The sequence below is a fragment of the Netta rufina genome, assembly GCF_964035555.1.
Source record: "Netta rufina genome assembly, chromosome: 21".
In the NCBI taxonomy this organism is placed as follows: Eukaryota; Metazoa; Chordata; class Aves; order Anseriformes; family Anatidae; genus Netta; species Netta rufina.
The window spans coordinates 10,797,552-10,822,511 of NC_140145.1; the positions used below are offsets into that span (position 1 = coordinate 10,797,552).

At 51.9% G+C, this 24,960-nt stretch overlaps 1 protein-coding gene across 2 annotated transcripts; it reads left to right on the forward strand.

Annotated features, from left to right (window-relative positions):
- The first annotated feature begins 8,314 nt into the window (after positions 1 to 8,314).
- Positions 8,315 to 21,573, forward strand: VEZF1 (vascular endothelial zinc finger 1). 2 transcript variants are annotated; one of them, XM_084299626.1, is made up of 7 exons: positions 8,315 to 8,438; positions 13,318 to 14,015; positions 14,692 to 14,755; positions 15,751 to 15,934; positions 16,735 to 16,935; positions 19,203 to 19,247; positions 19,595 to 21,573. In XM_084299626.1, exons 1-7 carry the CDS (start codon positions 8,406 to 8,408, stop codon positions 20,020 to 20,022), a joined length of 1,653 nt encoding a protein of 550 aa, XP_084155752.1. In that variant the 5' UTR covers positions 8,315 to 8,405; the 3' UTR covers positions 20,023 to 21,573. The 2 variants fall into 2 exon arrangements, with proteins under 2 accessions (XP_084155752.1, XP_084155753.1); XM_084299627.1 differs by lacking the exon at positions 19,203 to 19,247.
- The last annotated feature ends 3,387 nt before the right edge of the window (positions 21,574 to 24,960 follow it).

The window sequence follows — 24,960 nt, forward strand, 5'->3', positions numbered from 1 at the left end:
GATGCTCTCTTGGTTTTAATTGCACCGCCTCGCTGCGGGCTCGTTAAGGTAGCTAGGGTGAGAGCTCCATGTCAGGGGAGCGGTGCCTGCCCAAAGCAGCGCCCTGGGCTCCGTGTCTCCCCCTGCGGCACCTGGGGCTGCGGGGTGGAAATTAACCCGAGCCAGCGCCCACTGAACTCCTCTCTCGGGGAATGTTCGCTCCCAGGCATGGGCCGGGCGACTCATCCTCAGCACTCATCCTGAGCAGCTGCTGCTGCTGGGCCCAGCTCGCTCGGGGTTTGTTTTATTGGCTTCCATAAATTAGCAGAAACAGGTTATGCTGGAAGGGAGGCAGCCAGACCGCGTTAGCTGTTCTAGCGCTCCTTCCAGGATGGGTTTGGTGGGATTTCAACCCCTCTCCGCGGTGGTTTTGTTCGTCCAAGCAGGGTGGAAGCATGCGGGGGGGTTCCTCGGATGTCTCTGCCTCCCCGTGGAGCTGGGCTCGTGCTCCTCATCCCCTGGGCGTTCCTGGCTGCTCGCTCCGTGCGCAGGGAACCTGCCCTTTGGGACGGCCTCGCGCCTCCGGAGCCGTAGTTTTGTTGGTACACTGAGGGCAATTGTTTGCCCTGGAGCTGTGTGGCCCCTCTGTTTTTTACCCTCAGCCTCTGCAGCTGCCTGCCTGCAGCGCCGCGGGAGACTGCCGGCATTGTGCGGGGAGGGAGGGAGGGAGGGAGGGAGCTGCCCTGCCCGATCCACGCCGATAGCGGGGCACTCAAGGAACCTGACGTTAGCACCCAAGTAGAACTGGTTAGAAAACTCGCGGTTTCTCCCAGAAACCACAGTTTGGGGTTTTGTCGTTGTTGTTGTTTGTTGTTAGTTTGTTGGGTTTTTCTGAGCAGAAACTTCTGCTTTAGGACAGCGGGCGCGTTCACGGCTCCGGCAGCATCAGTCGTGGCCCGAGATTTCTCACTCCTGCCGGCAGCCTTTCGTTTTTAGCTTTACACCAGAAGTGTTTAACGATTTCTAGCCCTGCCAAAGCCAGATGCAGATTCAGCGAGCATCCAGCTCCCCCTCTGCTGAGTGCAAAACCTTCCTGATTGCCCCCGCACGGGGAAGCACGGCTCGTCTTAACCTGCAGGAGAGGCTGAACTGAACAGCAAGCTGAACTGATGGAAGCTGCAGCGAGATTCCCAGTAGCTCCCTGAGCAAGGGCTGCTCCCCAAAACCTCTCTGCTGTGCACACGAGGGCGGGAGTGACTCAGGCTGCGGTGCCCGACGTACCCGAGGGGTTTGCTGGGTGCCAAGCTCTGCGCTCCCCCTCCTGCCGCTGCTTGGGGCCGGCACAGGACCCCCACGGGTCGGGGTCTCGCCAGCCCTCGCCGTGCCACGGCCCCAATTTGGCTCTGCTCAGTCCCGGGTTTCCAAAGCTCAGCCTCTGCAAACCGGAGGTCTGAGTGCCTGTGCAGCAGTTACGGGGCTATTAACGTAATTTTATGCACTAATTTGCGTGATCATTAAAGAGATGAGAGGGGCATTGTTCGCATGAGTAATTACCTCTGTTTTAATAGCTTTAATTCATCCCGTATGAGAGTTTCATATTTGTATGAGTCAGCTAAGGTTTCACGCTTTGGGTCTAACAGATTTTAAAAATACCCATTCCTTACACGAAGGGCTGTGCCCCGGGGGGCTGATGCCGTGATCCCCCCCCCACCAGACCGCAGGGACGTGCGCCCGGGAGCGGCCAGCACGGGGCTGTGTCACTGCGGGAGGAGCTGAGGCTGCAAAAAGCCCCCAGCACCCATGGGGTGGCACCCGTGGCCCCCGGGAGTGGGGATTTAAAAACGAAACACCTGCAGGAACTCGGCAGTTTGCTGAGCTCTGGGCGCGTTCCTTCCAGCGACGAGCAGGGCTGGCTTTTTCTGGTGACTTTTTGACGCTGTTTTAGGCTTGGAGCAGCACGAGGAAAAACTTCCTCCACGCTGCTTTGCATTGAATTTGAATCTGCCCCCTTTTGCCGCGGCGCTGCTCCTTCCCTCCACGTGTGCAGGTCTCCAAAGTGCAGGAGGAGCTGCAGGCAGCGAGGTGAAGCTGCGGCACCCCCGTGCTTCGTGCTGCATTTCTGCAGGGACAGGTAAGTCTTTAATCCCAAACGTCTTACGATTAATTATTGAGCAGGGGCTTGGGTGGTGAGCTTTCCTCTGACCGAGCGGCAGCAGCAGGGTGATGAAGAGCATGGTGCAGGGTTTTAGGAACGAGACATCGGGTTGGCAGCACGCGGCGCATCCCCTGCACATGGCAGCGCTCCGAGGCTCGGCCTCTGCCCGTGCTCGCAGGGCTGGCAGCCGCGGCCTCCCCGCACCCAGCCCCTGGCACGCAGCAGCTGCAGCCTCCTGGCCACACGTGAGCCCTCCTGGCATGGGCACAGCTCTGCGAGCACTGCAGGACACCCAGGCAGTCCACGCGGCAGGGTCCAGGCAGCTGTTGGAGCCCTGGGGCAGAGCCTTGTGCTTGGACGTGCCGGGTGCTCGCCCCAACAGGGTGGGCAACCGCACCGCCATCGATTACTTTGAGAAAATCCATCCCTCACAAACCAGCTGAACCCCCACCCGGCTCCGCACACCCGCAGGTCCTGCAAAAGCAAACAGCGAAGAGCAAACAAGCCGGGGCAGCGCGGGCGCGGAGGCACGCGAGGGGCTGGAGCCCTGCCCGGCGCCGGGGCCACCGCTCGCTGTGGGCACCGTGGCTCCGCCGCTCCCTGCCCTGCACCTCGCTGCCTCCGCAGCCATCCACTCGCCGCAGCCCTGCGGGAAGGTGACACGGCGTCACCCACGGCGTCACCCAGGGCCTCCAGCTGCGGCCGGGGCGGAGGGAGGCTCGCCGGAGCTCTGCCGTGTGCCAGCGAGAGCTCGGGGATTAGCGCTCGGATTTCCTCGCCGGCTCGGCTGCTCTAATTCAGGGGCTGTTTTTTTTTCCCGGACCTGCCGCGCCCGAGGAGCCGGGGCAGATGGTGGGAAGGGGAGCGAGGCAGGAGCGGATGTTTCCGTGCGGCCCTCAGCCCCTCGGGAATTATTACTAAAAATGGTCACTGGTGATTAACCGGAGGAGCACGCTGCTGAGGAGCTGCTGCGCGCTGCCTCTCCTGGAGCTCTCCAATCCAGCACGAAGCTGGAAGCAGCTTTTGCGATGGGCACAGCACGGAGGCCAGGGCAGGCAGGGTGGTGCAAACCCGCATGGTCTGCCGGGGGTCGGCGTGCACCCCAGAAGGTCTCTGAGCTGTAGGAGACGAATAATTCTGGCTCTGTGTGCATCCCATCTGTGCACAGAACTGAGGAATGACACCAGACCTGATGTTAAGTGCAAGTGGCTCGCACTGCTCGGCACCGGAGCTGTGGCACCGCTGGCACCGTGCCTGTGGCTGCCCCAGGGCTGCCCCCGGTATGCACCTTGTGTGCCGTGAGGGGCAGCCCTGCATGTGGGGCATCTGCAGGCGCTTTGCTTGTGCCCAAAGATAGGGGAGAAGCCAGCAGCCGGCCACACGTCCCCGTGGCGAGCAGCGGGAGGAGCAGCGCTTCCGTCCCGGTGCCAGGCGCGCAACGGATGACAGCGGCTGCCCGGTGGGAAGAAGTCGTGACGGAGATGACCAAAATAAAAATAAAAGGGCGCTTGCAGCGCAGGGCAGCTCCGAGCTCAAGGTGCCAGGCAGAGATTAGCGTGCGCACAGCTGAGGACAAGGAGGTGGGATGAGATAACGCCGCTTCCCGTGCGCGGCCGGGCTAAACTTAGCTGTGCTCTGCTCCGCCATGGGGACGGGGCCGGCTCCGAGGCAGCTCTGCGTGCAGGGCAGGGACATCCAGCTGCTGTGAGAAGCGCCTGGCTCGCAGCAGGTGGGTGCAGCTGGCACCCCGGTCTGCAGGGTGCTGGGGCGCTGCCCCGTGCCTCCGGGAAGGCAGGAGGGTGACCCCACTGCTAGGACGAGCCCCTCGGCCTCACAGCCCACCCTTAACGCTGCCCCAGCAGCCGCCTGCTTCTCCCCAGGTTCTCTCCCCATGCCGCTGCTGCGCACCTCAAAGTTTGGTGCTGGAAGCAAGGAGCGGAGGAGCGCTCAGACATCCCTGCTGTGGCCCGCTGATGAAGCTCCTTCCCCTTGAGTAGCTTCTCGCTGCTCCTCCATCGATCGCAGCAATGCCGTTCCGCAGCGATTCAGCCGAGCTGGCTGGTGATTTCCTGCATCCTCTTTTCCCCTTTTGAGAAGCGCAGTGATCCTTCAGATGCGCTAATTACCAGGCCAGGAGGATGCTCTGCGCAGAGCCCAGCAGGGCAGCTCCCTGCTGAGCCCTGGGGCCAGCACCAGCACCAGCACTGCCCTCGGGGGCACGGCCACAGCAGCCTCCTCTCGAGAGCTTTCCTTGCTTGCAGGCAGGTCGCTCGCAGCTCCTCGAGCCACCCGTGCGGCCCCTCGGTGCCCTCAGACCCCGCCGTGCTCCCTGCTCCTGCAGCCCGCGTCACGGGTGTGCTCTGCCTCCGTGTGCGTTTCCCAACTTCACATTTCACTGTCTCTTTTTAGCTTCCTGGATGAGTTTGAAAGGGAAGTTGAGGCTGCACGGAGAGAAAATAGAGAAGACACGGAGTTAGGAAAGCAGCAAAAAGGAAACTGCCCCCGGCGCGGTAACATCGTCTCTGCTTATTTACGCACCGGAGGGCTCCGCAGCCCCGCGAAGCTGTGAAATTCAAAGCACGCCGCGTCGCTCCGGGAGCAGAGCACAAACAGCCAGGGGCTCCTCCAAAGCCGAAATATTTGACAACATTTTCTATTCTTAGCAATTCCAGCACGCGCTCGCGCCGCGCAATCGGAGCGCTGCGTGTCAGCGGGCAGGCACGCTGCGGGGAGAGCACCGGGTGGGAGCGCAGCGGGGCAGGATCCCCCCCCCCCCGACCCCACAGACCCCTGCCCGGTGCGCTGAGACCCCTGCGAGAGGCGCGGGCAGGGCAGAAACACAAAGTGCACTTCCACCGCTCGCGCCCCACCGCAAGCCCTAAAACCCGGGGTGTTTCTGCAAGGGGGAGCGGGAGGAATCTGGCGGCGTTTGGCTCGGTCCTGCCCGGGGCTGGGGGCCGCATCCAGCTGCCGCCTGTCCCCGCAGGCCAGCTAATGGCGCCCGTCACACAGGCGCTTCCTTAACCGCTTCGTGGCTGGCCGCGGTGAAGGAAGCGGCTCCTCTCGGGGCGTGTGGAGGCGTGAGGTGGGTCTGGTGGATTAACCGTGGTCAGTTCTTCCTCCCGAGGCTGGTGTCCCCGGGGATACCATGTACCCAGCAGCGGGAGGTCTGCTGCTGCTGCTGGTGGCACCGGGGCTGCGTGCGGGCGCTGGGCATCGCTGTGGGCACGAGGCAGGGCTCCCGGCAGTGTCCCCGTCCCTCCCTGCCACGCAGGAAGCGCTAAGGAAGAAGCGGGGAAGGTTTTTGTTCTGCAAGGCATGGAAAGAGGCACCTCAGGACGGCGCTAAGTGGGGCACCCGGCTCCCGCTGCCCTAGAAATTCCCTTTGCATGTTTGCCGCGGGTACCCAGGCAGCAGCACGGTGGCTGCTGATGTTATCACTGTCCCAGCTCGATGACTAAGGCAGCTGGAAGGTATAAATTAAACAACATAACACTTCGAGTCACCTGTTATGTGGGTTTGTCCAAAGCAGTGCAGCTTTAATTAAGACGGAGAGTTTACAAATCTAACCTTTGTTTATTGTGCTTTGGGGCACGTAAAATGTAAATACGTGTTTTCAAACACTGTGGCTTTTTATATTTCCAGTTATAATTCTGGGTAAAGGAAAGTTCGTCAGGTTTGGCATGGACTTGCCCTTTATAAATTCAGCTCCTGCGAGTTCGTCCCCCCCTCGGGGGTTATCTGCAGCTCTTGGGCTCGCTCTGCTCCGCTCCGGGGGCTGCCTGCCTCGGCCGTCGCTCCCCGCTGCCGGTGTGCGAGGGGCCCGGGCTGCTCAGGGGCTGAGGGCTCAGCCTCGCTCCTCCGAGGGATGAGTGCTCCCGCTCCCCGTTTCCCCCTCTTACAGGTCAGTAAGGAAGTGCTGAGCGTCCTCCTCATTTCTGTTCCTGAAAGGTGCTTTCTGCCCCTTTGGCTCTTTAGCTGTAAAACCAACAAGAACGTCAAGTTTAGCCTCCTACGTGCTCATCGGGATTTCTTCGATGACTCAGTGACATGCTTGGGTAGGTTTCTTAGCCTTTAGCTGAGGCGAGTCGGAGCCTTTAACAAAGAGCACTCTCACCAGCCTTATTAATACGCGTGAACAAAAATATCTGACCGACCCGGAGAAAAATAACCACGAGCAGCAGTCATTTCCCCCCTAAATGTCTCTAAATGTGGGGTTTCTCTCTCGGCTTCCTGCAGCCCTCCCTGCCGGGGAGCAGCGTGGGGCTCAGCAGAGGAGGGAGGCTCTCGGCAGGGGCAGGTACAGTGGAGGTGTGACCGGCGGCCTCGTCACCCTGCCTTCGGGCAGAGCTTCTCCTGGGCACCAACGCGCTCCCAAGGCCAGCCACAGGTGAGCGTGGAGGTGCAGGGCTGGGAGGAGGCGATGCATGAGAGTTAAAAAACCCATTTGGGTGCTTTTTTTGGTTGTTTGTCCCAGTTCAGGGCTCCTGCAGCCCGGTGATGGTATTTTGCACGTTACCAGCGCTGCCCACTGGGTGCATCAGGGCAGGGGGCCACGCAGATGGTTTTTATTTGCAAGCAAGTTTTGACATTATCACTCCACTCCAGTGCTGAGGTTTTAAGGAAAAAAACTTGAAGATGCGTGAAACTACTGCAAGCGTGACTATTGGCAGAGATACTTCTGTATTGTATGAGCAGAAATACTCCTGTTTTGCAATGTAAAGTGAAGAAATGCTCAGAAAGGGCAGGGGAAGAGCACGCCGCGGGGCCAGGTGGCTTGCTCAAGAGTGCACAGCGGTGGCTGAGGCAGCAGGCCGGGACTCGTGGCCAGTGTCCTGCCCACCCCAGGACACCTCCACCACAGCCCTGAAACCCTGCTGTCCTCTGGGCTTGGTGCTTAGGGACTGTTCTTCGTGTTATAATTAATGTGATACTCAACAGGAGGAAAAAGCACGGGCATCCCCAGCGGGGGAGGAGGCAATACGGGGGGCTCCATCGCCGTGAGGCCCTGGGGACACGTCCCGAGCTGGGAGCCTGAGGAAACGGGGCCGGAGGGGGGAAAAACGGAGTCCTGCGAGGCTCTGGGTCCCCAAACTGTCCGTTTTATGTGCCCTGAGGTGCAGCTGTGCCCCCCCCGCCTTGTGCTGTGTGCTCGGTGCCCCCCAGGGCCGCTCGTGGAGCCCTAATTAACGGCGAGCGCCCGCTTAATTGCTTGCGGCTTCCATTTGCATCCAGGTGCCGCGTCCCACGCTCCGGGGCGTGTGTGTGTGTGAGGGGGGTAAAACCTAAAATTGGGGGGGGGGGGGTGGCGGCGGGGCCGCCTCAGGGGAGCTCAGCCCCGGGCCAGTGCCTGAGGGAACCTGAGGGAACCTGAGGGAAGCCCGGGGCCGAGCCGCCCCCGCCGCTCCCTCCCCGTTAGCGGCGGGCGGGGAAGCGAAGGAGGGCGAGGGGAGGGGAAGAGGCGAGGCTGTGGAAGGGAGGAGAGGGAGGAGAGGAGAGGGGAGGGCGGCGCGGCTCGGCCCCCGCCCGGGGCGGCGGTGGTGGCGGCGGCGGGAGCGGCGGCGGCAGCCCCCGTCCTCTCCCCCCTCCCCCCCCCCCCGCCGCCCTCCCGCTCCTCCATCTTCTCTCGCCACAGCCTCGGCTTCCCCAGGCGGGACCGGCCCATTGCCAGCCCCGCGGGGGGGGGGGAGCCGGCCGGGCTCAGCCCAGCCCAGCACCAGCCCCAACCCTCAGCCCGGCCCCGCCGCTTTGCTCCACCACGCGTCCCCCCCCCTTCCCCCCCCCCAATTTCCCGGTGCCCAAATCCCCACCGCCGGGACCCTCCAAGGAGCCACCGGGGAGAAGAAGAAGAAGAAGAAGAAGAAGGGGGGGGGGAAGGAAGGAAAGCAGAAGGGGGGGGGGGGGGGAGGCGGCGCCGTAACCAAGCCGGGCCCGCGCCGCCCCGCCGGGCCGCGGCGCCGCCGCCTCCCCCCTGCGGGCCGCAGTGGTGCAGCCCGGAGGTTAGCGGAAGCGGCCGCTCAGGCGCTGCCATGTTGAGCCGCCGCCGCCGCCGCCGCCGCTTTGTTGTCGGCTCCATGTAGCTGCGGCCCCCCCGGCGCTGGGTTTTGCACGGGGGTTGTAGGGCTGGGCTGGGCTGGGCTGGGTTGGGCTGGGCGGCGGGCGGGGGGGGGGGGGGGGGAGCGAGGCACCGCTCCGCAGCGCGCCGCACCGAGCCGCCTCCCACCCAGCCACCCACCCACCCCGCTGCCTCAGGCCGCGACGCCCCCGCGCCATGGAGGCCAACTGGACCGCGTTCCTCTTTCAGGTGAGGCCCCGCCGCGCCGCGCCGCTTTCTCAACACTCCCCCCCCCCCCCCCCCCCCCCCTTCAACCACCCCCCCCCCCCCCCCAACCACCACACCACACACAACAACCTCCGCCCTCCTCCTCCTCCTCCTCCTCCTCCTCCTCCTCTTCCCTCAGCGGCCGCGGGGCTCCCCGCTAGGCCGGGGCTGTCACTCAGCGCCGCCGCCCGGCCTCCCGCCCGCCTTCCCCCCCCCCCCCCCCCCCCTTTGGCTGTGTGTGTGTGTTATGGGGAGGGGGGGGGGGGGGATGTGGCCATCAGCAGCGTTTTGGATCGATTTAACTTTTTTTTTTTTTTTTTTTTTTTTTTTTCCCCTCCCCCGGGCAGACAAAACGGCCTTTATTTTAGTTTGTTTATTTTATTTATTTATTTATTTATTTTTTTGGCCTCCCCCCCCCAAAAAAAAAAAAAAAAAAAAAAAAAAAAAATAAAAACACGACAAAAAGGCAGCGCAGGGATGGAGCCGTCCCCCCCCTCTACCCCCCCCCCCCCCCCCAGCCTCGTTGTGTGCGAACGGGCACCGGGAGGAGAGGCCGGGCTCGGACACGGACCCCCCCCCCCCCCGGTGCCGCTTCCCCGAGCCCCGACCCCTTCCCGGGCTGTTTTTTTTAATTATTATTATTTTATTTATTTATTTATTTATTTTTACCAGCCCGCTACCGCGTTGTTTTTCACCTCTTTTTGCTCTTTTTTTTTTTTTTCTTCTTTTATTTTTATTTATTTTTTTATTTTTTTAACGTTGCAATGTGCGAGCGGGGGAATAAATAAATAAAGAAAGAAAGAAAAGAAAGAAATGAAGAACGGGAGCGGGCAGGCACACAGCACCTCTCCCGAGGTAAAACAATCCTCCCTGCCAGCGGCGCCCGGCTGCTTACTCACCGCCCGCCGCCGGGGCTGAGCGAAGGGATCGGGGCAGGGCCCCCCCCCCAAAAAAAAAACTCCCCCCATGTCCCCTGCTCCCTCCACCGGGGCTGAGCTGATCCTTGTCCCCAGCAGGCACCTGATTTCCCCCAGCCCAGGGCCTGATCCCCCCCGAGCAGGGCACTTTTGGCTTCCCTTTGGCACCCGGCTGAGCCGCTCGGGGCAGGATTGTCCCGAGGCGCTGCCCGGCCAGCTCCTCGCCGCCTGCCCTCGTTTTTTTTTTTTTTTTTTGGGGTGTTTGCTGTGTTTCCGAGCGGCGGGGCCCCGCTCCGCTTCGGTGGCGGGTTGTGCCGTGCTGCTTCTCATTAGGAGTCGGCAGCGCGCTTTGCCACCGCGCAGTTTTGTGCGGCTTGGAAGCATCTCCACGGAGCTGTGACGTGGAAATTTTCCTCGTGCCCCCCCCCCAGCAATAAAGCTCTCAGGCCTCCCGATAAATGCTGAGTATTGTTTCTCGAGTCATTTCATTAAAGCCGAGGATTTAGGATGGGAGCATCCTGATGCACCCAGCAGACAGCACTAGAAAGTGCTTTTCTTCTTTCCGCTCCTCAGCTTTTCTTCTTTCTATTCTTACCAACAGCGCAACAGCCAAAATCCAAAAGATTAGTTAAAATGAGTAACAAAAAGTGAATTTACCCCCCCCCTTCGCAGCCCTTTCCCTGCCATCAGTTAAATAACAAAACCAAGTGGCCGAATGCACACGCAAATTATTTTTTAAGGGCTTTTACTGATCGTGCTTTCCAGCTGTTGCAGGATTGCTAAGGGCAGGTTAATTTCCAGCATGTAAAACTGTAACTTCTGGCAAACTGCTTCTAGGGGAGGTTTCAATGTCTCAGTGTCGGTCTCAGTAGCGATGGGATGTGTAACTGTAAACTGCTCCTTCCAAATAAAGTTACTGGGTCGTGCTTAGGTGGCGTGCTGATGGATTGTATCTTCTGAAAGAAACGATTACAATGTTGAATAAGCGGTGCTTGTCCGGATCTTGCCGGTCCCTGAAATGCCTGTTTTGAAACCGCTTTTAGTATCTGCTCGGAAAGTGAAAGTTGTATCTGTTGGTGTTGGGAGGAATCATCCATCAAACAGGGTATTCAAGATATGACTCACGCTAATTTGTTGCTCTCGCATTAAGGCTTGAGTGCAAAAATCTTTTAGCCTCTGGCACTGGAAGTTGGTGGTGCCACGTCCTACCACTCTGGGTCACGAATTGCGGATTTCTTATTTACTGCCCCCCAGGAAAGAAAGATTTGGTGATAGACGAGGGTGTTTTGCATGAGAGCCTGTCCCAGGCGATCAGAATCTGGCAAAAATTGTTGACTTGACATTAGTGCTAGGTCAAGTAAAACTGTGCCGTGCCTGGATAAAAGCGGCTGGCGAGAGGCGTGCAGCAGGTGCTGCGTTCCCTTCTCGGGCAGCAAGATAAAAAAAATAAAATAAAATAATAATTAAAAAAAAAACAAACACCTGATCCTTTTTAAAAAGCCTTTCATGCAGGCCTCGGAAAGTGAGGAGCGGTGGTGTTGCAGAAGGGGTTGTTGAGAGCGCTGCTGACAAATCACCCCGCTGAGCTGGGACCCGCGCTAAGCAGGCTTATGTAAGAGCGAGCACGCAGCCGGGGAGCCCTCCTGGTCCCGCAGCCCTCCGGTGGGAGCGGGTGCCTCGGTACCTCCGAGTGCTGCCGAGACTTCAAGGCTTAAAAATACCCATCGACTGCACAAGTTTGAACCTTGTCCAAAGGATTTGGGCTCCCTATTATCCGATCTGCCAGCTCTCCGCCTTTGAAACTGTATCTCCAGAGCTATCCTTAGGTGCTCCTGAGTGCCGTCTGATGCAGTTAACAGCGTTGTTTAGTGCTTATTGAAAGTTGGCTGTAAAACATCTCACTTTTTTTTTTTTTTTTTTTTTTTCCAAATTAAAACTGTACCCAAGTACACAGCTTGCTTAACGCCGCGCCGCCGGTGTGTCCGGTGCGTGTTCCGCTCCTTCCCGTGCGACGCAGATGTCACCACCGCGCTCTAGAAACCCCGGCGGATAAAATCCGCAGCTGTCGCTTGAGCCAGGCAAAAGTTTACAGGAGAGGATGAAGCAAGAGCCGTGCCCTGCTCGGCAGCGTAGCCTCCAGGAGAGCTCTGTTGGGGTCTTTAGCAGTTGCTGCTGCAACACGGCCCCGTGGGCTGGTGTTTGCGGTGGCTGCAGCGGTGCGGCCGTGCTCCAGCACAGGTGCAGCCAGAAGTGGCCGGGCTGTCCCAGGCCGTAACGATTCCAGCAAGTCTTGTCCCACGTTGCCGTGCCGAACCCGGGCTGCTTTCCTGTCAGCCAGGCTCGCGGTGTGACGGAGCACATATTCCTGCCCACGTGGGTCCATGTTTGTAGCCACCGGTGGCTTTTATCCAAGGATCAGCAGCACTGTGCTCCCGAGAAAGGAGTAGCCGAGGTGCCTTGGGCAGAGCGGGGCACGACTGCCTGGAGCTGGGGCAGATAAAACGCCGGCTGGGCGCGCTGCAGCCACCGCTCGGGATTGTGAGAGGCGAAGGGACAGGATGGAACTGAGGACAAGTCCCAGAGCCTGCTTCGGGACATCCTGACGTCTCGAAAGGATGCCAAGCGTAGGGAGAGCCTGAGCTGGGGTGTGCTTCGTACAACTGCCCGTCCTCAGCCAAAATAAACGTAGACATGAAGGGGGTTGCAAGCAGGCAGTGTTTTACCCGGCTGTCCCAGCCTCACTGTGCCATGCAGCACATGGGCCTGGTGAAGGCAGCTGTAGGAAGAAGCCCTGGGAGGTGGTGGTGCTGCTCTGAGGGGAAGGCCAGCTCCCCAAACTCGGCTTCAGACCTGGCTTGCCCCGCTGACAGCCAGAGCGGGGTCAAACCGGGCTGCTGGGACCGAGGCACGTCTCGAGTGCAGATGCGCTGGAGGTGCTGGAGTGATTTATTTTAATGCTCCATTAGGCTGGGTTGGTCTGCGTGGTTTCTGAACCACTTCAAATGTGTTTCGGCCAGCATTTTGTCCCGCTCTGACAGGATGAGCATTCAGAACGGCGTTTTCTGTCTCAGAACAAGCAGCGCTTAAACCTGTGTGGCTGAGGGCCGTTTGCCCTGGTACTTGCAGGGTCTCCCTCTGCCTTTTCCCCGCAGCTTCTCCCCCTGCTCCTGTAGCTCCCAGCCTCTCCATATCAGCTGTCCTCGAGCAGCTTGGAGGTCCTCCCCGGGATCCAGACACCTCCCAGAGCTCACTGATCAGCTTCCCTCCCGTCCCAGAACCCTGCCGGTGGAGAGGAGACCTCTCCTTGGCTGCCAGACACCAAGCGGTCAGCACCCAGCGTGCCAGGGGCCTGCCGGGCGTAGAAGCGCTGCGTTAGGCAGCTCCCTGCCCGAGCTGCCTTGGTCTCGGTGCCAGCACGCTGCTCTGAGCACGGTGTTTAAATACGGTGGCTTATCGCATCCCGGCTCTGGGCGACTGCAGCCTAATCCCCGGCGTGCAGTAAGCCCGGGTTAGGTTTAGAGGCGGGGCGGTGTTTTGCAACTCCCCCTCGGTACATTCATAAGCTCCAAAGATAGCCCTGCCGGGGCACCTGATACGATCGTTAGTAAAACGAGTTATCTGTTATGTAAAGATCAGGCGATACGGGAGGAAAGATCTGACAAGCGCCTCCTTGTTTTCCATAAGAAACGGTGCCCTCCGGAAACTTCAGTGTTTGATTGTTCCGGTGTGCGCCTTGCCACGCTTGCTCGCCGCGGGATCCGTGCCGCGTGCGCGTCGAAAGCACGAGCGGCGTTACCCTCCGCACAGGAAAATCCCCTAACCTCGTGCAACCCCGCGTCGCTGGCTGTCGGGCTAGAGTTTGCTTTCCCGTAGCCTGTAAATGTGCTCAGCACGTCGAAGCAAGCTCCCGGCCATAGAATTTAAGTGTGAATGTTTGGTTTTAGGCACACGAAGCCTCACACCACCAACAGCAGGCAGCACAGAACAGTTTGTTGCCGCTCCTGAGCTCTGCTGTTGAGCCACCCGATCAGAAGCCGATTCTGCCCTTACCAATAACGCAGAAACCTCAGCCTGCAGCAGAAACGTTAAAGGATGCTATTGTTGGGATTAAAAAGGAAAAACCTAAAACCTCCTTTGTGTGCACTTACTGCAGCAAAGCTTTCAGGGACAGCTACCATCTGAGGCGCCACGAGTCCTGCCACACGGGCGTAAAGTTAGTGTCACGGCCAAAGAAAACTCCCACCACGATGGTGCCCCTTATCTCCACCATCGCTGGTGACAACAGCCGAAGCTCGCTGGTTTCCACCATCGCGGGCATCCTGTCCACGGTCACTACGTCTTCCTCCGCCACCAACCCCAGCAGCAGCGCCGGTGCCACGGCCATGTCAGTGACTCAGACGGTGAAGAAGCCCAGCAAGCCCGTCAAGAAGAACCACGCCTGCGAGATGTGCGGCAAGGCCTTCAGGGACGTGTACCACCTCAACCGGCACAAGCTGTCCCACTCGGATGAGAAACCCTTCGAATGTCCCATTTGCAATCAGCGCTTCAAGAGAAAGGATCGCATGACCTACCACGTGAGGTCTCACGAAGGTGGCATCACGAAACCCTACACCTGTGGTGTTTGTGGAAAAGGCTTCTCGAGGTACCATGTAGAAAATCCCAGGCGAGCTCAAGTATTGGCTTTTCACAACCAGGCAGGGCTGAGCTGTGGTAGCGAGGGGCTGGGAGGAGCAGACCCCTTAGGAGGTGGGCGAGGGGATGAGGAAAGGAGCCTTGCTCACCTCTAGGGCCGGGTCTCGGTCTGAGCCAGGCGGGCGGTGAGCAAGAGCATCCCATTTTTTGGTGACAGTGTTTTGAAACATCGTCACGGCCTCAGGACACGTGTCTGTGTCTCTGGTGGTGACGGCACAGCCCCTTCACCAGCCGTGGCAGAGGTCAGGGGCCGAGCGGGGCACAGCAGGCCAGCTGGCTCCTCGTCTCCTCGCAAAGTTGAGGCATGCTGACAGCACTGCAGGGAAGCTTGCACTGCTGCTGGCTGCGCCTTCGACAGAAAACTTCCACCTCTAGAGCTGTTGGCCTGTCATCTATACACAAGGTCCAACCAAATTTCCAGGTGGATAAGAACGTGGTTAAGTTTCAAAGTGCAGCTTGGGTCTCGCATGTGTTACTCTAGCCCAAAGTCACCGGGTAGGTAAGGGGGACGTAGTTCTGGCTGTGCAGAGGGCTGGGGGCTGCAGGGGGTCGCAAGGTCCAAAAATGTCACTGCTATCTGTTTGTAACAGTATGCATTTTCTTTTCTGTTCCTCTCTTTTGTGCAGGCCTGATCATCTAAGCTGTCACGTTAAACATGTTCACTCAACAGAGAGACCCTTCAAATGCCAAGTAAGGGCTACCATGATTTATTAAGAACCATGCCTCGTTGTGTAGTTAGATCCTCAGGGGAATCATCTTCCCAGAACCGTGTTTGCTCCTGGACTTTTCTGTGGAGTGCAAGTTTAGGAATAAAGTCTCATCTGAGTTACTTTTCAGCTGTGCCGTGGTGCTGATGTAGGTGCAGGGGCAGTTTAAGAGGATGCAGTGGCTACGCCCGTAGGAAGATTAGAGGCTTTTTGCTTTCTTGGAGAACAATGTAGTTACGCTGCTTTATGACGCGCTTAACTTAGCACGAGGACTGTAACGGTGTCCTCAGCTCAGTGCTGGCTACTGCAGAAAGGTGTGCAGTGTGTTTCTCAGTACAGCCATTAAAAATGGATTGGGATGGTTGATTCTGGATCCACCGTTTTGCTGGAACGTGAACACAAGTTGGTGTCAGTTGATAGCTTAGTAAAAGGGAAATAACTGGACTGCCCTCGAGCAATTAACTGTTTTGCTTGGAATATATATTCATGTTCCAACCTGTGTTTTTAGTGACTCATCGCATTAAATGAAAGTTTTGTGTGAAAAGAATGACATCAGGAAAAGGTTTTGCTTCCCTATTTTGATTTGGATAGAAACAGAAATAATCGAGCAATTTAAGATACCGAGTTCAGATTTGTGCAGTACAGTTGTATCAGATAGCAACTGTTCCTGTTCTGGGTGGTTTTTGTAAGCTACCTCTCAGTGTGCTAGGTAAGGTAACACGCTATTTAAGACCACTCGGATAGTCTAGAGTATGATTTTTGTCATCTCGTAAGCCAGCTTCCATTTAGCAACTAGATAACTTTCAGTCTCTGTTTAACAGTTTGATTTTGGTTTCTCATACATGTAAGTAGAACTTGGGGTTGTCAGTGTGCCTCAGATACCCTATGCACAGAGAGGGTAAAACGTACAGTGGGCATGCGATTCGTACTGCAATGATACTGTCTGCACTGCAAGTGTAATTGTTGTCCTTCATATAGACGTGCACTGCTGCCTTTGCCACCAAAGACAGACTGCGGACACACATGGTGCGCCATGAAGGAAAGGTATCGTGTAATATCTGTGGTAAACTTCTGAGTGCAGCATATATCACCAGCCACTTAAAGACACACGGGCAGAGCCAAAGTATCAACTGTAATACCTGTAAACAAGGCATCAATAAAAGTAGGTGAACGTTTTAAAAACATTTCTAATAACAATGTGTTTGCAAAGGGATTTGCCTTTGGTTACGTTAACGTGCACGAACGTACCCATCCTGTGGGAATTCACGCCTGTTAGAAATAGATATTGATAGCAGGATCTTCTTTAGCTCAAGGAATTGGCATACGTGGAATTGGTTTGCTGCTAGACTGCTATGGGGAATGTCTAAAATGCCTGATTGTTGAGCTTAATACAAAATTTGGATGTGAAATATTTTTCAAGGTATAAGGTTTCAGCTCTGGCTTCGCCAGCCAGTTCATACGAGGCATTTACAGCAGTTGGTAGAGGTGGAAACGATGAGCTGTAATGTGGCCAGAGGGTAATAACATGCTGTTCTGTGATGTAAAGGTAAACTGAAAACTTTGTCATACTTGGAATAAAAAGTAAAAAAGGCCTTTTAAAAAAGAAAAATGTAGCTGAGGTTTAAAAAAAAAAAAAAAAAGGAATTTGCTAATTGGCTTGAGTTCTAGAGACTCACTGTAGTCTTTTATTTCAGTCTTCCTAAAATACAAATAAAATAATGAGAAAGGAGGTTCATTTTTGGCAGAAACCAGATGTTCCTGATTTGCATTTTGTTTTTTAAACCTCGGAAAAGTAGTTTTATAAAGCGCATGATTAATGATACGGTTTTAAACATCTCTGTGATTTTCCTCTTGGAATCCTGCGAGATTCCACGCACTCTTTTTGGAAGAAGCCTTTGTCATCTCAGCAGAAAACAGAGTAACTTTTCAAGGTGAATTTGTGTTCTTACTTACTTGGCATAGCATGCATGAGTGAAGAGACCAGCAATCAGAAGCAGCAGCAGCAGCAGCAACAGCAGCAACAGCAACAACAACAGCAGCAACAGCAGCAGCAGCAGCAACAACAGCAACAGCAGCAGCAGCAGCAGCATGTAACAAGTTGGCCGGGAAAGCAGGTAGAGACCCTGAGATTATGGGAAGAGGCCGTCAAAGCAAGGAAGAAAGGTAAAATGAAACAATACTTACGGTCTTGGTTTTGTAGGATAATTGAGTTCACAGTTACGTGGGGAGTTTCAGGTGTCAGAAGAGGATGGGTTACGTGACGGTTTCATTCCCAGTGTTAGAAGTAATAGCTGCAAACTAGAAGGAGGGTAGCATTACCAAAATGAAGCTGTTAAATGAACTCTTTATTACTTACTTCCCGTTGGTCTCTGTGCTTAAATGTGTATGTAGCAGTCATCAATTATAAAGGGATGTTTGTATCTGCTCCAAGGCAAGAGTGTGTTTTTTTTGACTTGCATGTGGTTTTGGGCTGTGTTTATGCATACTTACCAGTTGTTAACTTGTGTGCATATATATATTTGTATGTATATATATACACACATACAACACCCTCTCTTTGCATCATCGCTGGCTTGCATGTGAATGCTTCCTGTGTCCCTTTTCTTGTTTCTCTCCCAGTTTATTCCATTCACTTTATCTGTGACTTAATTGCATTTGCATGAAGTTTTCTGAAACTCCTAGGACTGACTCTTCCATCTCTCTTCTTATCACAAAATTAGCTAATAAGCGATAGTGCCTTTCATTGTTGCTAGCACACAGCTTACATACGCTTATCCTACCATAACTGAAATCGAATAGCTTCCTTTTGTTGGTCAATGCGACAGTTTTGTAAAGAATAGATTGCTTCAGTGCAGTGTCTTGTTTGGAGTAGAGTAGTTTAAAGCTTCCCGCTACTGCCAGCTTATTCTTTTCACAACTGTTTGATTTCTAATGCCTGTCATGTGTCTCCTGCGGATTACATGTTCTAGAAGAAGTTCTTAGTGACCACTTGCTGCTTTTCACTAGCTGTTTTTAGTAATAAATGTTCTTGACTCACCTTTTTTTCTTTTTCTCCTAAACTTCCTTTCAGTTTCTTCACTCCTTTTTTTTTTTTTTTATTTTCTTTTCTAGGTCTTATTTGTGTATTAGGCTGCTAGCTCCTTTCTCCTTGATTGTTATTCCAATTGAATTCTGTGATTTGACAGTTTAGAAACAGTTTTAAAATGTGTTAAAATGTAGTAATAACAGACATTAGGTATGATCAGGCCACTAAATGGATAAAGCAAACGAGTGTCAGATGTAGAAAATCTCCGAGTAACTTTCTTCTGCCTGTTCCTTCCTATGTCTTGTTTGCTCTTCCCTTCCTTTCTTACTGAGGTTATTGAACGTACTTTAACAAAAACAGGGGGGTTGGACGGAGTGGTGGGCGAGGGAGGCGGGTGGGGAAAAGCGTTGTCAAATTGATGATATTGGTTTAACTTAACTGAAGTGGGGAAGGGGCAGGGGGTGGGGTGTTTCTTTGTGTGTTACAGTGCTTGGAAGGTGAAGCTAGCCCAGTCAGTGTCGTGCCTGTGTGCTGCTCTTTTCGTGCTGGTTCTCCTGTGCTAGTGCCACCTGTTGTTTTGGCTTTACAACATTATATGGGATTTTTTTTTTTTTTTAGTCTAATGCTATTTATTTTCACTTTTTTTTTTTAATTTTTTTTTTTTTTTTTTTTTTTTACTCTTTCCCTTCCTTCCCACCCCTCCTAGATATGGACTTTGAAGAACCAACAGTAACCCTTGAGTGGGGCTAATGTTGCTTTCAAAGTTAACTGTCTTGGTACATTTGTATTGCCCGAGTGGCAAGAGTGGACTCTTTGCTCCTGGCTTACCTCCTGAAACGTGGGTGTAGACTGAGCTTGGTGTCCTACCCTACAAATGTGGAATAAGACACGTCTTAGAAGTGCCGTAATGTTGACATAGAATATATTTTTGTCGGTTTCTCTAGCAGCCATCCCTTTCCTTTACCCACGTCCACCAGCCCGCTTCTGTTTTTGGAGCCTTCTAGTTTGGGTAGCCGGCAGGTGGTGCTGATGCCTAGTGATCCCTCCGCTGCGTCCCGGACCACCGGTGCCCGCTCCACCAGTGCCCAGCCCTGCTAGACCCCACCGGGACCAGGGCCGGGCACTGGCCACCTGGGTCTTCCTTGTTCGGCACTTAATTCCTGCTTACTGCAAAACAGAGTAAACCAAACCAAAGCTTGGTGTGCGACTGTAGCTTGTGTGAAAGCTGAGGAGATGATGGGGGTTGAAAAATCTACTGACTGGGTAGCCGTGAATATTGCTAAGTAGAAGTGCTGTGCTCAGTGGGACGACTTAGTAGGAGTAATTAAGACTGAAATAAGCAGGTAAATATTGAAACGAGCTTTGCTTATCAGTCCCTAATAATGACTTTTTAAAACCTTCACAGAATGTCAGTTCACCTTTGAGAAGGCTATAGAGTACGTACCATTCGGTATGTACACTCTCTCCTCTATTTATAATGTTCCTCTTGGGAGGATTTCTTTGATTGTACGATACTGTTTTTATGAACGTCGAAACCCTCTTTATAAGACAACCTCGCTTGACTTCCCAGGAAAAAAAAAATATTGAAATCAAATGAACTGCATGAGAGTTTATATTTCTTTAGGCTATAGAATGTTAACAGTTTTAACTTACTAATAATTCCTAAAGAAAATGATTCCAGAATTTGTATCTGTACTTGTTTGATTTTTGTTTTGTTCTGTTCAGTTTTTTTTTTAAATCTTGTCCATGGTTTTTTATGTGTTAAAAACTTTTTGTCTTTTTATGTCTCATTTTTAGAAGCTGCTAACTTGTGCCAAACCTCCACTGCTGCTACTACGCCTGTGACTCTTACTACTCCATTCAATATAACGTCCTCTGTGGCTTCTGGGACTATCACAAACCCAGTCACAGTGGCAGCTGCAATGAGCATGAGAAGTCCAGTAAATGTATCAAGTGCAGTTAATATATCCAGTCCGATGAACCTAGGGCATCCTGTAACTATAACAAGTCCGTTATCCATGACATCTCCATTAACGCTCACCACACCAGTCAATTTACCCACCCCAGTAACCGCTCCAGTGAATATAGCGCATCCAGTCACTATAACATCTCCCATGAACCTCCCCACACCGATGACGTTAGCTGGTCCGTTAAATATAGCGATGAGACCAGTAGAGAGCATGCCTTTCCTGCCCCAGGCCTTGCCCACGTCTCCTCCCTGGTAAAAAAAAAAAAATAATTCTAAACAGTATTAAAAAGGATTAAGGTGGAATCCTTACCAGCAGTTCTTTTTTGGGGTTTGTTTTTTTGTTTTTGTTTTGTTTTGTTTGTTTTGTTTTATTGTTTTTTTTTAAATAGTTAATAATAAATTCAAACTATGACACTGGGGCAACATGCACCATCAGAGACCATAGTAGCATCTTCCCCCGTTGATTTGGCTCACATGGTTCAACCTTGAGTTTCACTGGAGCACTTCATTTAAAGTAAGTTTTACCTTTTAGCTGACTGATGATGAATTAGAGCAGATACATATTTGCCAGAGTTTTGTTTTGTTTTGTTTTTCCTTAAGAAAGTCGTTAAAAAACAGTTTTATGTTTTGTCCCCCAAATAACTTAGGAAATTATTTTAATCTAAACACTAGCAAAGACCCCTTGGATGTGGATGGCTGATTTTAACTTGCCAGTCATTAAGTCCACTGTTTCTGGGCTAGTGTAGAATCTTCGTCTGTGTTGATGGTTTTTTTTTGGTTTTGTTTTTTGTTTTTGTTTTATTTTTTGTTCTATTATTTTTTTTTAAATGAGTAAATGCATTACAATGTTGTCATTTAAAAAAAAAAATGCATTTTGGATTAAATATGCATTTTACCTTTGGGAATATGATAATTTCAGGCAGCATTCCCTATGGGAAAGGTGATACCAGCTCTGATATGCAAAGCATATGATAACTTATCATTCTAACTTCAACATATAATAGGGATTGTGACCTGATATTTGGAGATGTAAATATTACCCAACATATTACCCTAAGGGAATATAGCATTGTAGTCAACATTTTTATAAAAAAAAAACTGTTATTGTTTGGTGAGAAACAGCCATGGCTGACAGAAGAGGAGTCGAAATGTATGTAAACATGGTCTCTGAACAGTCAGACCCCTATGGGACTCTTACCTAGGAGCAAAAGGAGTGCTTTGAAACTTAAGAAATATTGCTTTAAGCTGGAAGATTCTGGAGGCACTGGGTATGATTTTTATGCCCTCTGCTTCCCAATCAAAACCTGCTGGTGTTACAGCAGGGGACAGACGTGTTAGTTGTTCACTAGAAGTTTTGTCTTATATTAAATTGTATACAGTTTTTATTCTAACCACTAACTAGGTAGGATGCCCCTTCAGGACAAGCAGAGAGCGTCTTTTAATTTCTCCCCTATTTCTTAATCAAGTGTTGTGCAAATCTGTTCAACTTTGTAAATATTTGCAAACATCATCATTTTTACGTTATTCTTCTATTGTGTTAACACATTTCTATCAATTTGTGGGAGTTCTGGGATGATGGTTTGAGCTGTCCAGCCCGGAACTTCTCCACAAATGGTCACACATGTTTAAGCTACATGTGCTTTTTATTTCTTAACCTGTTTATCTGTACATAACGTAGAAAGCAAAATCTAGGGAAACAGATATACTTTCTAGACTATCATGTCACATATTCACGTTTTAAAACTTTGTTTTTAAAAAAAGGAAAACACCCTAAAACCAAGACTCTACATTAAAAAAAAAAAATAAATTACAGTTGAGATGTTTTTATTTTAATGAAGCTGAAAGCTATGGAGATTAGCGTGTGTGCATTTTCACAGAGTGCTAGCTGGACTGACTAGTCAAAATGGACTGCTTCCGTTTCTACCCTGCCGTGTCAGTACAAGCAGTGATTGCCAGACTTTGGGTCAGGTGACAGGTATCTGTATCATTACGTGAAACTGTTCTAGGGGCTTGGACTACATAGTAAAACAAAAACAACAAAAAAATAGAGCTTAGTGTAAAATAATTTTATAAATGATCTTTTGTACTTTAGGACATCAAATTGTACAACTTTTGTATATATAAAAGCTTAGGAACTTTCTGTTTAGCAGAAAGGAAACACATTCCTACACTTTTAATGTATATGTTTGTTATAATGTCCATGTAAACATATGCCCTATGTTTGTGCCTTTTAATTAGTTTGTCTCAATAAACAAAAATGTAGAGAAGAATATGTAGCTATGACTTTGTTACCACTGTTCTTACTCCAGATGTATAGAGGTCTTCGTTTTTGCACTGTGTAGAGCATTGCGTGCAGACAGCTGCATGACTTAGGCTGGTCCGGCCACAACGAGGCATGCGAGTTGAATGCACCCCGGCAAAAAAAATCTTCCTCCCTTAGCGTAGAGCAGCCCGCGCCGCGGGGCGATGCATGTTGGGCCGTGTAGTTCCCAGGCCATCTCCGTCACCCACGCCAGCGATGCCAACTTGCACCAGTTTTACACAGCAGGCATAGCGGTCTGGGTCTGGGCAAGCCGCAGATGACCCTTAGGTGAAGTTTGGGTGTCCCTGAGCTTAACAAACACAAGCGTTAAAAGCCGATGTGAAAATGTGTACTAGAAGTGGTTATCTATGAATTACTTACAATAAACAGGTGTGAGACTTAATTGTATGTTGTCAATTACTGTAGTATTGACAGGGGATCCTCCGCACAGCTAGCGGGCCCTGCTGGCGCTATTTTTATCCCAGTAGAGCAAACACATTAAACACCGGCACGGAAATTTGTCGGTGTGACAGAGACTTCCCAAACCACTGAGCATGGTGCTTTTAGCCGGGGATAGGAAAAGGGCTGTTTCCTTTCTATTTTCTGTTGGTTCTGCTCGACCGTACCTGGTTTATGTCCACAAAGCCGCGTTAGCTAATTGTCAACCTGTTTCATCTGTACTTGGGTAAACATTTGCATTGTGCTGTGCATAAACGGTTCCGAGGTGTGCTCCTTAGCTGTCTCAGTGCAGACGTTAATTTCGCTTGTAATGCCATCGTCTGAAATACATTAAGCTGTGCTCTGACAACCCGAAGCTACCTGGTCAAGTAGTTGGTACAGCAGGCGGGCCACCTTCCGATCCGTGCTTTGCCTGCAGCGCGAGGAGGCAGCGAGGCCAGCTGCTGTCGGAGGCGCCGTGCAGTTACACAACAGCACCGGGTGATTTATATGGCAACTCGTGTCACTGCAGCGCCGGGAAATGAAGGCTGTAAGAAAATGGTAGGTCTGAAGAACAGATGCTTCTGTTACACCCGGCGAGTTTCCGTGCAGCTGATAGGCTCAGCCTGGTTTATTTCTCGGAAACTTTGAGGCTGGATCTGGTCCAACATCCAGGGAAGCGTGTTGCCGCTGCTGATGTGAGTGGGCTTTATGTCGAGCCCATTCAGGTCTCCGATTGCAAGTAGCTCAATAGGGTTTTTATTTTTTTTTTTTTTCTTCTAAAGTTTCCATAAGCATTCAGCATGAGGGTAACGGCTTAGCATTGACTGCAAGTTTCAGAGTTGAGTTTTGCCTTGGAAGGATTTGTGCTGCGGAAAGGCAGAGCAGGCAGATCAGTGACACAAAAACCCAGCCTCTGCGCAAGAACCCGTGGGGTGAGCGCTCCCGGGGAGGTGGGCAGCAGGAAGTAAGTATTACAGCTCAGCTACCAACGCTGCCGTAAAACTGTGTGAACGACTCGCCTTCGGCCTGTTTGTTCTTTATTTGCAATGCCCGCAACTTCCAGAGGGTGTTTGGGGTGAGCAGAAATCTGGGATTTGGCCATTTACGTCTTGCCTTTGTGAGAGTTACAGCTGAGCGTTGTAACTTGGCAACTTCCTTCTGTTTAGCCCAAGGTAGATCACAGATGAGAGAGAAAAATGGGTGTGTTACTCTTAGCATATGAGTTAAATTCTATTTGCCATTGTACACAAAAGATCTTTCCCATCATACAATGACTCCCTTTAGAGTGCCAGAAGGAGTATTTAATGTTTGCGTTTTTCCAACAGAGGTTTAAAGAAAAAAAAAAAAAGCTGTTTAGTTGTACCAATCCCACATTACGTAAAGGGGCAGGGGTTGCCTGGGGATTACTTAGGGGCATTTAGTGGTGGTGATAAACCTCCAAATTTCTGCTCGCTCTTTGCTTCCTTTTATTTTAGAAGTGGTCACTGCATCGTATTTTGAAAACTGCTTGTGGGTAATCTTCAGAGCTGTCAGGGTTAGATCCCACCAAAGAAAGAATGAGGGAAAATGCGGATTTAAAGAACAGCCAGGTTTTTCAAAGCATCCAATACTCAGATTTTTTTAAAAAAATTATTACCTGGGATCCCCATGTGGGAGCTGAGTTCTTGAAAAGCAGACCACAGATTTTTGTTGGAGGGTCCTGACGACACCTGCCGTGGTTTTTCGGTGACTTAGTTTATCCAGCTCACAAACAGATTTAACAGTATTTGCAAAAGGCACCTACTAAAAGCACTTCAAATTTGTAAATGCCTCTGAGAAGTCCCTTTCTTAGTGCTGCAGTGGGCCTTTGAAGCAGTGCTCCTTAGGACAAATAGTATAAAATTCAATCTCTCATTATCATGAGGCAGAATAAAACTTAGTTTAGGTCCCTTTTTACCTATTACTAAATTCATCATGTTTATACCTACTGCTTATCCTTGCATCGCTCACCCTCAGCTTCCAGAGCAGCAACTGAAGGGAGACAGAGGAACTACGTGCTAATTTTTGTGTCAAAAATAGCTTTCACCTTTAAATGCACAAGGCTCAATGACTGCTTTCTAATTAGAAAAAGAATGCTTGAGCTTCTACTGTGAATCCATTTTATGGCTGTGTTAAAATCTGACTGTCAATTCCTGGTTAAAATTTAGTACTGAGGTCCTGACCTAGAAACAAACCTTTTTTTTTTTTTGGTATTGCATTGGAAAAAGTATTTTAGTGCTAAGAAAAACTAAGCCAGGCAGTCCAGCTAGCTCCCCCGTCGCCAGCTAGTGAGAGAGTTAACAGCGACTTGTTTCAGCTTACGTCGTATCGCTCTGAAGTCCAGGTAAGACTGCTGGGAAAGCTGGGCTTATGTTTTCCAAAATAATACATAGATTTTTTTTTTTTGAGTTCTTCAGGTCTCTGGGCTAATTT